The sequence below is a fragment of the Myxine glutinosa genome, chromosome 1 (assembly GCF_964187855.1).
Source record: "Myxine glutinosa chromosome 1, kmMyxGlut1.1, whole genome shotgun sequence".
NCBI classification, from domain to species: domain Eukaryota; kingdom Metazoa; phylum Chordata; class Myxini; order Myxiniformes; family Myxinidae; genus Myxine; species Myxine glutinosa.
In genome coordinates this window covers 410,702,742-410,717,572 of record NC_136261.1, presented here as the reverse complement: position 1 = coordinate 410,717,572, position 14,831 = coordinate 410,702,742, and the positions used below count along the sequence as shown (strand labels likewise).

Genomic DNA, 14,831 nt, shown 5'->3' with positions numbered 1-14,831 from the left:
CATGCTGCTTCTGCTTTCTCAACAATGGATGGAGGTCCTCAATGCCAAACAGGAAATTAGAGCAGTCTCCCTTGACATATCACGTGCCTTCGATACAGTCTGGCACCCCGCTCTGCTCACCAAACTCTCCTCTTTTGGTATCCATGGAAATCTCCACGCATGGCTGGCGGACTTCCTCTCTAGTCGTAGTCAACGTGTGGCCCTGAATGGGTTTCTCTCATCTCCTCTTCCTGTTCAGGCTGGAGTTCCCCAAGGCAGTGTTCTGGGCCCTGTGCTTTTTCTGGTCTTCATCAATGATCTCTCTGACTCTCTTGAAAATCCTCTCTATCTCTTTGCTGACGACTCTACTCTCTGTCGCTCCATTCTTCATCCCTCAGATCGGCAGTCTGCAGCCTCCTCACTCTCTGCAGACCTTGACAAAATCACAGACTGGGCAAACAAGTGGAACATGTCTTTCAATCCTGACAAATCTCACACTCTTACGATGTCTCTCCAAAAAGACCGACTGGACAACCCTCCCATCCACTTTCTGAATAATCCTCTCCAAGAAGTTCTGTCACTCAAGCTTTTGGGTCTCACTATCTGCCATGATATTTCCTGGAAAAACCACATTTCAAATCTGGCCTCCAAAGCCAGTCGCCGACTGGGCATCCTCCGTCGTGCGAAGTCCTTCCTTGGCACACCTGAGCTCCTCACCACATACAAGGCTTTCATCCGCAGCTCAATGGAATACTGCTCTCCCCTCTGGGCTGGTGCTCCTGCCTCACGCCTAGCTCGCCTTCGCGCTGTTGAAACCAAAGCATTCAGAATCATTGGAATCTCCCGCGATGAAGCTAACTCCAAGGGCCTCTCACTCACTCACCACAGGCAGGTTGGTGGTCTTTCCGTCTTCTACCGACTCCTCTCTGGCCTTGCCCCCCCAGCTCTCTCTGGGCTCTGTCCCGCAAATATTCCTACAGGTCGCACAAGATCTGCCTGCAACCCTCTTTTGGTTAAACTGCCAAAATCAAGCCTCTCTGCTCACCTTCACTCCTTCATTCCTCTTTTCTCCCGCCTCTGGAACAAACTCCCTCACTCTCTTCAATCCCACTCCACCCTCCAAGTCTTTAAAACAGCTGTTCACCACCATCTCTTATCTTCCCCCATCCAAAACCTTGATCATTTCTACCCCCGCTAATTTCACCCCAATTCCACTTTTTGAAATACCAACTTCTGTCCTGGAAGTCCTTGGTGTCCTTGTGCTTTATACTTCTCCCTCCCTCCCCCCCCCCCCCTTCCCATGCCTCCTCCCCCCGGGCCCTCTCTCTTCAACACATCTCCCTGCTCTCGGATGTTGTGTTTGTGTGCTTCCCCTTTTCTCCCCATCTTGTCTTCCGCTCCCTCTTTTTATGTATTTTGTTTGTCTGGTCGATTTGTTTGTGAAGTAAACGTTAGCTCTTTCACGAGCCTCGATTCAGTATACAAAAAAAAAAAAAAAAAAAAGCGTTGATCATGTGACCCTCGACCTGTTCATTTTGAGGTTGTTGAATTATCTCTTAACCTGGACCAAAGATCGAATATAACTTGTTTGGTTAGAACTGGATTCAGACAAGGTCATTCTACTCTGGACATGCTGCTTCTGCTGTCTCAACAATGGATGGAGGTCCTCAATGACAAACAGGAAATCAGAGCTGTCTCACTTGACATATCACGTGCCTTCAATACGGTCTGGCACCCCGCTCGGCTCACCAAACTCTCCTCCTATGGTATCCATGGAAATCTCCACGCATGGCTGGCGGACTTCCTCTCTGGTCGTAGGCAACGTGTGGCCCTAAATTGATTTCTCTCATCTCCCCTTCCTGTTCTGGCTGGAGTTCCCCAAGGTAGTGTTCTGGGCCCTGTGCTATTTCTGGTCTTCATCAATGATCTCTCCGACTCTCTCGAAAATCCTCTCTATCTCTTTGCTGATGACTCCACTATCTGCCGCTCCATTCCTCATTCCTCAGATCGACAGTCTGCAGCCTCCTCAATCTCTGCAGACCTGGAAAAAATCAGACTGGTCAAACAAGTGGAACATGTCTTTCAATCCTGACAAATCTCACACTTACAATGTCTCTCCGAAAGGACCGACTGGAAAACCCTCCCATCTACTTTCTCAACAATCCTCTCCAAGAAGTTCTGTCGCGCAAGCTTTTGGGTATCACTATCTGCCATGAGCTTTCCTTGGAAACCACATTCCCAAGCTAGCTGCCAAAGCCAGTCGCCGACTGGGCATCCTCCATCGTGTGAAGTCCTTCCTTGGCACACCTGAGCTCCTCACCACATACAAGGCTTTCATCCGCAGCTCAATGGAATACTGTTCTCCCCTATGGGCTGGTGCTCCTGCCTCACACCTAGCTCAGCTTCCTGCTGTGCAAACCAAAGCTTTCATCCACAGCTCAATGGAGTACTGCTCTCCCCTCTTGGCCGGTGCTCCTGCCTCACACCTAGCTCGTCTTCACGCTGTTGAAACCAAAGCTTTCAGAATCATTGGAATGTCCCGTGATGAAGCTAACTCCGAGGGCCTTTCACTTACTCACCTCACCGCAGGCAGGTTGGTGGTCTTTCTGTCTTCTACCGACTCCTCTCCGGCCTTGCACCTCCAGCTCTCTCTGGGCTCTGTCCCCCAAATATTCCTAAAGGTCGCACAAGATCTGCCTGCAACCCTCTGATGGTTAAACTGCCAAAATATAGACTCTCTATTCACCTCCACTCTTTCATTCCCCTTTTCGCCCGCCTCTGAAACAAACTCCCCCACTTCCTTCAATCCCACTCCTCCCTCCAGGTCTTTAAAACAGCTGTTCACCACCATCTCTTATCTTCCCCCATCCAAAACCTTGATCTTTTCTTTCTACCCCCGCTAATTCACCCCATATACACTTTTTTTTTTTGGAAATTCCAACTTCTTTCCTGGAAGTCCTTGCAGTGTTCATATGTTTTATACCTTTCCCACCTCCCCCAAAGCCCTCCCCCTCCCACATTTCTCCCGTTGTCCCTGCTCTCAAATGTTGTGTTTGTGTCCTTCCCCCTCTCTCCCCACCTTGTCTGCCGCTCCCCTTATTTTTTGGGTGTTGTGGGTCGGTTTGACTTTTTGTGTGATTCATGTTAGCTCTTTCACGTGCCTCGATCTCGTATTCCAAAAAAAACAAAAAAACTGTCTGCTGATTATTCTTTGTTTCACATCTTGGAATTTTCATCTCTTCATAGGTTAATGAGATGCGACCTGAGCACCAAGTCTGGGCCTATCCTGAGGGACCTGAAGAACATACTCAACCTGAAGGATCTTGAGTGAGACTTTTTCGAGAGGTTTTTGTTCTCTTCTTTCACTGGACACGAATTCGCGGCACGCACCTTCTTGATGCCACAAGAACACCTATAACTAGACCTAGAACACCTAGACCTAGAACACCTAGAACTAGAACACCTAGAAGTAGAACACCTAGAAGTAGAACACCTAGAAGTAGAACACCTAGAACTAGAACACTTAGAACTAGACCACCTAGAACTATACCTAGCCCTAGAACACCTAGAACTAGACCTAAAACATCGAGAACTAGACCACCTTGAACTAGACCTAGAATATATATAAATAAAACACCTAGAACTAGACATAGAACGTCTTGAACTAGAACTAGACCTAGAACATCTCGAACTAGAACACCCACTTATCCAACCACCCACCCCCACTCAGACACAAAAAAATATCTCAACAGCAACTTGTGATAACAACATGTTTTCAAACATGCCACCTCTTCCTTTCAACACAATATCTTGGAAAAACATTCACAATCACATCACCACCATCGCTTGACACCAACAGCACAGCATGAAATACTCAACAAACCACACCATGTGATCCTTCCATCTGTACAAATCCTGATCCATCCATCTGTGCAAACCCTCCCATGCTCCTCCAGAGCAACATTAACTTCACTTCATTCCGGTTACCATCCCGCGCTTCAAATCTATCATCACAAAGTCGACCCAACTCAGGACCAGTTCTACCTGTACTAGCTGTCACCTTGAATCACAACTTGTTCTCCACTCGCACAATACAGAAAACTATTTAACATTTCATCTTTGCTCCATCTTTGGGAGAGTCCTGGTAAAGTGTGGCTTCATTGGAGCTGTGGGCTTCCTGTGAGGATGCCTAGAGCTTCTGATGATGATGATGACAACTGCGTTATAATTCCATGATTATATGGTGTTGACTTAGCTCTTTCACGAGCCTCGATTCAGTATACAAAAAAAAAAAAAAAAAAAAAAAAAAGTGATTTATGTACATAACTATTGGAATGGAGAACTTGGGGAATACTTTCACCATGTTGTTAATGAAATGATAATCTCAGGGTTTTTATCTTTCCCTCCTTTGCCATCAGTTTGAGCTGGAATCCCATCGGTGATGAGGGATTGCAGGGGTTGATGGAAGGTCTGAAATCCCAAACAAAGTTACGAATCCTCAGGTGAGTGTGAGTGGCATTTGTTTTGGGAAATAAAACCCTGATGTTTTCCAGATGAAGTCCAATAACAAGAGGAGACCCATTCTCTTATAGACTTGGTCCCCTAATAAGAAGTCCAATAACAAGAGGAGACCCATTCTCTTATAGACTTGGTCCCCTAATAAGAAGTCCAATAACAAGAGGAGACCCATTCTCTTATAGACTTGGTCCCCTAATAAGAAGTCCAATAACAAGAGGAGACCCATTCTCTTATAGACTTGGTCCCCTAATAAGAAGTCCAACAACAATATGAGACCCATTCTCTTATAGACTTGGTCCCCTAATAAGAAGTCCAATAACAAGAGGAGACCCATTCTCTTATAGACTTGGTCCCCTAATAAGAAGTCCAACAACAATATGAGACCCATTCTCTTATAGACTTGGTCCCCTAATAAGAAGTCCAATAACAATAGGAGACCCATTCTCTTATAGACATTGTCCCCCAAATAAGAAGTCCAATAAAAATTGGAGACCCATTCTCTTGCAGACTTGGTCCCCTAATAAGAAGTCCAATAACAATAGGAGACCCATTCTCTTATCGACTTGGTCCCCTAATAAGAAGTCCAATAACAATAGGAGACCCATTCTCTTATTGACTTGGTCACCTAATAAGAACTCCAATAACAATAGGAGACCCATTCTCTTATTGACTTGGTCCCCTAATAAGAAGTCTAATAACAATAGGAGACCCATTCTCTTATTGACTTGGTCCCCTAATAAGATGCAAGGCCAATATAAAGTTATGTCCGCAAGAAGAAAAAGCCCCAACGCAAAATATGAAAGGCAATATGAAAAATTGTAATTAAGATTCTCGAAATAATAAAGTGGATCATAATGGTTAAAACAAAACAGGGAGGGTACACCTGGAGTGGTGCACAGCAAAGGCACCATGAATGTAGCGAAAAAAATAAATAGCTGTACCAGGCCTCTCCATGGAGTGCAACTCGTCCCATGCACACACATCAGAGAACACCAAGGTCCGCATGCAGATGAAGCAGCGGGCGGAGGGTGAAGGAACGTACATGGTGGTGGGCCCGACAGTGAACAGACAAGTCAGGAGCAGAGGGAAGGCAGCCGTGGCAGGAAGGGAGTCTGCGACATCAAGGCAGGCCCAAAATATCATTGGCAAACATGAGGAGACGCACAGAGCCAGGAGTGCAGCCAAGAGCCAAGTCTGTGAATATTCAGGACGGTCCTCACCTTGCCAGCAGCCCAAGGAGGGCAGGGACGGGCACAAGGGCAAAATGCAGAGCCAAGAATATGGCATCACTCACGACTGCCGAGGCTTCAGGCATTTTTCCATCACAATCCCTACTCAACAACCTGCCGTTCAAACCCGCTGCCAGAAGAATCCTGGCCACAGCAGTAACCCGGGCATCACGAAGACCACCACATTCACGAACTGGGGCATGCAGTCCATGTTGGCAGGAGAGAGACGCTGCACCGAAACTATCCGAGAGTCGGTCACTGCAGAACCACGTAGGCCTCAGGTGGCCTGTACAGTTATGGATCCATTTTGAAGCATTGGAACTTCCTCGTTTGCAAAATTTAAACACGAATTAAAATAAACTTAACACCGAACTGCAAAACATTAAACACTCATTTCAGCAGGAGCACGCGAAAAATAAACCTAAAAACGACAAAACATCGGAAGTGAAAACGAAACCCCAATGATAAATGTGATCTACACATGGATCACAATTCCAACAATATGGCTGGAAAAACCGTCTTTAACATCCATCGACAAATGCCGACGGAAGAGAGTGTACACCATGGTAATCGTGTTGAAGTGAAGAACCATTGATCCTTTTGGATTCAAACCCCGAAATGTACATTTACACCCCGATGTTGGACTGAAGGTCTCAAATTGATGCGGTGTCACTCCGTGTGGTACTTGTGATGCACCTGTAGATGGGGTGTGGGGCTGTAATGGAGGGGTTTTTGGGGGGAATTATCATTGGAAAACAAGGAAACTTCAACTCTTCCGCAGAATGTTCCGCTCTGAAATGTTTGTCGCACCCTCCATTTTTTTGGATTCTCCGAGTGTGACCCCAGGGTTACAGGGGGGTTAATTTTCCCACTTCTCTGATATGTATGGTGTATTTTATCGTGACTTTTAGTTTACATTTACGGCTGGGGGTTCACCTGTTTTCAAAGGTTGAGTTTCTGCACCTTGAGTACCAAGTCTGTGCCTATCCTGATGGACCTGAAGAACAACATGAACTTGGAGGTTCTTGAGTGAGTGCTGAACTGTTGTTGAGGTTCTTCTTCCTCTTCCTCCTCTTCTTCTTCTTCTCTTTCACTGGACACAGATTTGTGAATTCCCATCACAGGGCATATAAATAATAAACTCCATTTTTAATACAATTATTGAGAGATTTCATGGAAACAAATCCAACACTTATTTTCCAAAAAATGTTGGAAATTGAGAGGGACTTGGTAAGGCTGATAAAATGATAACATCAAGGTAGGTTAACTGTTGTGGGAAAACGAGTTAACCGCAGTGGGAAGCAATTAAAGGATGACGTTTTGATGATCAACCTTTCATCCTGAGTAAAGGAGGGGTGAATGTCCGAAATGTCAGGTTCTTTTCTTCCCCTTGTGGTTAGCAAACCTCTGTCAACGTTCTATTGGTTCCATCCATTTTCATTATACTTTGTTGTTTATCTCATTGATAAATAAATCAAATACTGTTTATTCATTCATATCATTCATGCACTTTTGTATTATTTAATTTTAACAACTTTCTCTCCTTCAGTGTGGGTGGTAATGATCGCAGACTCGATCGGTTCCTTCGTCATTCCCCAAACGACGCAAAGTGATTGAAACACAGTAAGTGTGAAGGGGGGGCGAGAGGGGGGGCAGTGTGTGTTCAGTAGTGTAAATTAAAGCAAGTGTAGTGAGGGTGATGTCTCTAATCTGGGGAATTATTAAAGTATTTTGAAATATGTTGGGGGGGGGGGAGGGGAGGTGGGTGGTGACGAGTTGAGGGGAGGAATGAAAACATTTCGGAGTATCTGGGGGGATGTAGGGGATGAAAACATTGTAGTGTTTTGGGGAGAGGAATGAAAGAATGAAATGTGTCGAGGGGGCGGGATGGCAGTGGGGGCGTTGAATGTGTGTAAGGGCCGATGAAAACATTTTTATTGTATGAGAAGGGGTTAAAGCATCATCAAGTGTGTTGGGGGATGTGGGAGGGGGATAGGTTATTTCTTCAGCACTTGCCTCTTCTGCGCATGTGAACCTCATTTACCGTATTTGTCGTGCTGGTTACCTCCTCACTCGCCCTGCCGCCCCCCTCCACCCCCCCCCCCCCCGACAAAGATAACCACCGTCACAACAAGCGTTTGCAGTTTCTTCACATGTGCCCACGTGCCCCCCCCCCCCACCCCCCTCCCCGAGTAATTTCTCCCCGTATGTCATTTTGGAGGCATAGTGATGCAAACATAAAGAAGAAGAAGAAAGTATTACACAGCCGTACTTGCTCTATTATACCACCCCTCCCTCCTCTACCATCCTCTCTCCACCACCCCTCCCTCCTCTACCATCCTCTCTCCACCACTCCTCCCTCCTCTACCATCCTCTCTCCACCACCCATCCCTCCTCATCCTCCCACCACATCGCCCTCCCCAACACTAGCCCCCCCCCCCCCACCTCCCAAATAACAACCCTCTAGCATGTACCCCCACTCCTCCCCACCTCCTCCAACATTCCCAAATTAATGAAATTGTGGATGACCAGATGGAAGAGCTTGAGGTCAAAGTAGATAGCATGGAGTGTGATAAAGTTACAGTAAGTTAGATGAGGTTTAATGAGGAGAGTAGCTGGAGGACAGGATTAGAAGGACGCATGGTGTATCAGTTTGATAGGAAGAAGAAAATAGGAGGTGAAGCAATCTGGGTAAAAGATGGCATTGAGAGAGAAGAGAAAGAGGTGACATGAAGGAGGGAATTGGTGTTGAGGATTCTGTATATTTAGAGATGAACGATTGTAAAAATAGTAAAATACTCAAAGGATGCTTTTATCGGGCTCCTGGTGCAAGGGAAGAGGAGGAAGGATTGGGACAGGAATAAATGAAAACGGCACGTGATGAGGGAAGAGGCAGGAATGGGACAGGAAGAAATAAAAAAGGCACGTGATAAGGGAAGGGGAGGAAGGAATGGGACACGAAGAAATAAAAAGGCACGTGATAAGGGAAGAGGCAGGAATGGGACAGGAAGAAATAAAAAGGCACGTGATAAGGGAAGAGGAGGAAGGAATGGGACACGAAGAAATAAAAAGGCACGTGATAAGGGAAGAGGCAGGAATGGGACACGAAGAAATAACAAGTACAAAAAGTTTTAATTAAAACAAAAGCCGCGTCGATGTTACACAATGCCTAGATGCATCTGTGCCTATAACGTCGATGTTATAGGCACAGGACATTCCTATTGATTCGATTACTTGATGTTATTTTTGTGCAAAGTGAAAATATATCTCGGCAATTTCCCGTGTGTGGCGACGAATTTTTAATATATCTCGGCATTTTTCCCGTCTGTTATTTCAGGTGGTGTATGACTGACCATGCCGCGATTTAAAAAATATTTATCTCGGCAATTTCCCGTGTGTGGCGACACGTGAACGAAGCTATGCTCCTCTCTCCACATTATTGTGACGACGTATAAATTAAATATTTCATCGTGACGATTGTCATCAAATGGACGAATTTTTAATATATCTCGGCATTTTCCCATCTGTTATTTCGGGCGGTGTATGACTGACCATGCCGCGATTTAAAAAAAATATATATATCGGCATTTTCCCATCTCTTATTTCGGGCGGTGTATGACTGACCATGCCGCGATTTAAAAAACAATATCTCAATGGACTTGAAGTTACAGGCCTTTGAGAATTCATTTCGTTCTATAAAGGGCAACTTTCATCGGATTTTCTTCCCGTTTTTTTTCAACCGAGTCTAAAACTATGTTAGCGACTGTGAAAAATGAAATGATATATCGAATTTGATTTGAAATAAAATTGTGTGAGAGAGGAAGACACCACGGGCCTACAAAACAGGCCTCAAAGCTATGCGAGTTAATAAAATGGTGGATATTTGTTTATATGAAGGCTCTCCCAGAATGGGTGGAGCTATGGTTCTCAGAATGGGTGGAGCTTTGAGGTTTTGTCTTCTCTGCAAGAACAAGAAGAAGAACAACAACAACAGCAGAGGGCACTCTATGAGCAGCGTCTGCGACGCGGCTAAAAAGGCACGTGATAAGTGAAGTGGCAGGAATGGGACACGAAGAAATAAAAAGGCACGTGATAAGAGAAGAGGCAGGAATGGGACAAGAAGAAATATAATAAAAAGGCACGTGATAAGGGAAGAGGAGGAAGGAATGGGACAGGAAGAAAAAAAAAAAAAAGGCACGTGATAAGAGAAGAGGCAGGAATGGGACAGGAAGAAATAAAATAAAAAGGCACGTGATAAGGGAAGAGGAGGGAAGGAATGGGACACAAAGAAATAACAAGTACAAAAAGTTTTAATTAAAACAAAAGCCGCGTCGATGTTACACAATGCCTAGATGCAGCTGTGCCTATAACGTCGATGTTATAGGCACAGGACATTCCTATTGATTCGATTACTTGATGTTATTTTTGTGCAAAGTGAAAATATATCTCGGCAATTTCCCGTGTGGCAACGAATTTTTAATATATCTCGGCATTTTCCCGTCTGTTATTTCAGGCGGTGTATGATTGACCATGCCGCGATTTAAAAAATATATATCTCGGCAATTTCCTGTATGTGGCGACACGTGAACGAAGCTATGCTCCTCTCTCCACATTATTGTGACGACGTATAAATTAAATATTTCATCGTGACGATTGTCATCAAATGGACGAATTTTTAATATATCTCGGCATTTTCCCGTCTGTTATTTCGGGCGGTGTATGACTGACCATGCCGCGATTTAAACAAAATATATATATCTCGGCATTTTCCCGTCTCTTATTTCGGGCGGTGTATGACTGAGCATGCCGCGATTTAAACAAAATATATATATCTCGGCATTTTCCCGTCTGTTATTTCGGGCGGTGTATGACTGACCATGCCGTGATTTAAAAAAAATATATCTCAATGGACTTGAAGTTACAGGCCTTTGAGAATTCATTTCGTTCTATAAAGGGCAACTTTCATCGGATTTTCTTCCCGTTTTTTTTCAACCGAGTCTAAAACTATGTTAGCGACTGTGAAAAATGAAATGATATATCGAATTTGATTTGAAATAAAACTGTGTGAGAGAGGAAGACACCACGGGCCTACAAAACAGGCATTAAAGCTATGCGAGTTAATAAAATGGTGGATATTTGTTTATATGAAGCCTCTCCCACAATGGGTGGAGCTATGGTTCCCAGAATGTGTGGAGCTTTGAGGTTTTGTCTTCTCTGCAAGAACAAGAAGAAGAAGAAGAAGAACAACAACAACAGCAGAGGGCACTCTATGACCAGCGTCTTGCGACGCGGCTAAAAGGCACGTGATAAGGGAAGAGGAGGAAGGAATGGGACACGAAGAAATAAAAAGGCACGTGATAAGGGAAGAGGCAGGAATGGGATTAGGAAGAAATATTTTTAAAAGGCACGTGATAAGGGAAGAGGCAGGAATGGGACAGGAAGAAATAACAAGTACAAAAAGTTTTAATTAAAACAAAAGCCGCGTCGATGTTACACAATGCCTAGATGCATCTGTGCCTATAACGTCGATGTTATAGGCACAGGACATTCCTATTGATTCGATTACTTGATGTTATTTTTGTGCAAAGTGAAAATATATCTCGGCAATTTCCCGTGTGTGGCGACGAATTTTTAATATATCTCGGCATTTTTCCCGTCTGTTATTTCAGGTGGTGTATGACTGACCATGCCGCGATTTAAAAAATATTTATCTCGGCAATTTCCCGTGTGTGGCGACACGTGAACGAAGCTATGCTCCTCTCTCCACATTATTGTGACGACGTATAAATTAAATATTTCATCGTGACGATTGTCATCAAATGGACGAATTTTTAATATATCTCGGCATTTTCCCATCTCTTATTTCGGGCGGTGTATGACTGACCATGCCGCGATTTAAAAAACAATATCTCAATGGACTTGAAGTTACAGGCCTTTGAGAATTCATTTCGTTCTATAAAGGGCAACTTTCATCGGATTTTCTTCCCGTTTTTTTTCAACCGAGTCTAAAACTATGTTAGCGACTGTGAAAAATGAAATGATATATCGAATTTGATTTGAAATAAAATTGTGTGAGAGAGGAAGACACCACGGGCCTACAAAACAGGCCTCAAAGCTATGCGAGTTAATAAAATGGTGGATATTTGTTTATATGAAGGCTCTCCCAGAATGGGTGGAGCTATGGTTCTCAGAATGGGTGGAGCTTTGAGGTTTTGTCTTCTCTGCAAGAACAAGAAGAAGAACAACAACAGCAGCAGAGGGCACTCTATGAGCAGCGTCTGCGACGCGGCTAAAAAGGCACGTGATAAGTGAAGTGGCAGGAATGGGACACGAAGAAATAAAAAGGCACGTGATAAGAGAAGAGGCAGGAATGGGACAAGAAGAAATATAATAAAAAGGCACGTGATAAGGGAAGAGGAGGAAGGAATGGGACAGGAAGAAAAAAAAAAAAAAGGCACGTGATAAGAGAAGAGGCAGGAATGGGACAGGAAGAAATAAAATAAAAAGGCACGTGATAAGGGAAGAGGAGGGAAGGAATGGGACACAAAGAAATAAAAAGGCACGTGATAAGAGAAGAGGCAGGAATGGGACAGGAAGAAATAAAAAAGGCACGTGGTAAGGGAAGAGGCAGGAATGGGACAGGAAGAAAAAATAAAAAGGCACGTGATAAGGGAAGAGGAGGCAGGAATGGGACACGAAGAAATAAAAAGGCACGTGATAAGAGAAGAGGCAGGAATGGGACAGGAAGAAATATAAAAAAAGGCACGTGATGAGGGAAGAGGAGGCAGGAATGGGACAGGAGGAAATAAAAAAGGCACGTGATGAGGGAAGAGGAGGCAGGAATGGGACAGGACGAAATAAAAAAAGGCACGTGATGAGGGAAGAGGAGGCAGGAATGGGACAGCAGGAAGTAAAAAAGGCATGTGATGAGGGAAGAGGCAGGAATGGGACAGGAAGAAATAAAAAAAGGCACGTGATGAGGGAAGAGGAGGCAGGAATGGGACAGGAGGAAATAAAAAAGGCACGTGATGAGGGAAGAGGAGGCAGGAATGGGACAGGAGGAAATAAAAAAGGCACGTGATGAGGGAAGAGGAGGCAGGAATGGGACAGGAGGAAATAAAAAAGGCACGTGAAGAGGGAAGAGGAGGAAGGAATGGGACAGGAAGAAATAAAAAAGGCACGTGGTAAGGGAAGAGGCAGGAATGGGACAGGAAGAAAAAATAAAAAGGCACGTGATAAGGGAAGAGGAGGCAGGAATGGGACACGAAGAAATAAAAAGGCACGTGATAAGAGAAGAGGCAGGAATGGGACAGGAAGAAATATAAAAAAAGGCACGTGATGAGGGAAGAGGAGGCAGGAATGGGACAGGAGGAAATAAAAAAGGCACGTGATGAGGGAAGAGGAGGCAGGAATGGGACAGGACGAAATAAAAAAAGGCACGTGATGAGGGAAGAGGAGGCAGGAATGGGACAGCAGGAAGTAAAAAAGGCATGTGATGAGGGAAGAGGCAGGAATGGGACAGGAAGAAATAAAAAAAGGCACGTGATGAGGGAAGCGGAGGCAGGAATTGGACAGGAGGAAATAAAAAAGGCACGTGATGAGGGAAGAGGAGGCAGGAATGCGACAAAGAAATAAAAAGGCACGTGATAAGGGAAGAGGAGGAAGGAATGGGACAGGAGGAAATAAAAAAGGCACGAGATAAGGGAAGAGGAGGAAGAAATGGGACAGGAGGAAATAAAAGGCACGTGATAAGGGAAGAGGAGGAAGGAATGGGACAGGAGGAAATAAAAAAGGCACGTGATAAGGGAAGAGGAGGAAGGAATGGGACAGGAAGAAATAAAAAAAGGCACGTAATAAGGGAAGAGGAGGCAGGAATAGGACAGGAAGAAATAAATAAAGGCACGTGATCAGGGAAGAAGAGGAGGAAGGAATGGGACAGGAAGAAATAAAAAAAGGCACGTGATCAGGGAAGAGGAGGCAGGAATGGGACAGGAGGAAATTAAAAAGGCATGTGATAAGGGAAGAGGAGGAAGGAATGGGACAGGAAGAAATAAAAAAAATGCACGTGATCAGGGAAGAGGAGGAAGGAATAGGACAGGAAGAAATAAAAAGGCACGTGATAAGGGAAGAGTATTGGCTATGGGGATTTCATTTCGGGATATAATATGGAGTTGATTTTAGGTATAACTTTTGAAATCCATGTTTAAATGACCGGTGTTATCGTTGAAATGGTTCAGTCCATTTTTTTTCCGTACTGCATGTATGAAGTCATTGTTATAATTGGCCTCATCCTATAGGAACAGATCTCTAGGAATGATTATGAGGAATACATCTGGCGCAGATTTTTTTCCAGTTGATTCCTGAAGATTAGTACCGCAGTATATTTGCAGGGCATGTATTTGCTCCACTCATTAAAATTGGTTGTTGTCATTGGTGTAAAATTAAATTTGGCTCATATTAAACAGAAACTCTCACAAAAGTCTAAATTGTATTGGAATGTTGTCATTTGACTAATTGTGATGATAGAGGAATAATCTCTGCTAATATTAAAAGAGAGATGATGCCATTTATCATTGTCTGATTTTCCTTAATTTCCATTGTTCACAGAAATGCCAAAGAAGAAAACTTAGAAGAAGCAGGAAGTCTTAAAGCAATGGAGAGAGAGAGGGAGAGACCATTATCAATGCAAGGCAATGTTCCACCTCAGCTGGGCAATGTCCCACCCCTGCGGGGCAACGTCCCACCCCTGCGGGGCAACGTCCCACCCCTGCCGGGCAACGTCCCACCCCTGCAGGGCAACGTCCCACCCCTGCGGGGCAACGTCCCACCCCTGCGGGGCAACGTCCCACCCCTGCGGGGCAACGTCCCACCCCTGCGGGGCAACGTCCCACCCCTGCGGGGCAACGTCCCACCCCTGCGGGGCAACGTCCCTCCCCTGCGGGGCAACGTCCCTCCCCTGCGGGGCAACGTCCCTCCCCTGCGGGGCAACGTCCCACCCCTGCGGGGCAACGTCCCACCCCTGCGGGGCAACGTCCCACCCCTGCGGGGCAACGTCCCACCCCTGCGGGGCAACGTCCCACCCCTGCGGGGCAACGTCCCACCCCT

General features: G+C 45.1%; 1 protein-coding gene across 1 annotated transcript in view; it reads left to right on the top strand.

The window, feature by feature from the left end:
- LOC137417630 (NACHT, LRR and PYD domains-containing protein 12) overlaps positions 1-14,440 on the top strand; it is a 130,352-nt gene extending 115,912 nt beyond the window's left edge. Inside the window, exons 12-16 of the mRNA XM_068103541.2 lie at positions 3,226-3,306; positions 4,398-4,481; positions 6,675-6,755; positions 7,276-7,349; positions 14,334-14,440. Coding sequence (XP_067959642.2) covers positions 3,226-3,306; positions 4,398-4,481; positions 6,675-6,755; positions 7,276-7,339 — 310 coding nt within the window. The 3' untranslated portion in view covers positions 7,340-7,349; positions 14,334-14,440. The remainder of the gene's footprint in view (positions 1-3,225; positions 3,307-4,397; positions 4,482-6,674; positions 6,756-7,275; positions 7,350-14,333) is intronic.
- Positions 14,441-14,831: the final 391 nt, after the last annotated feature.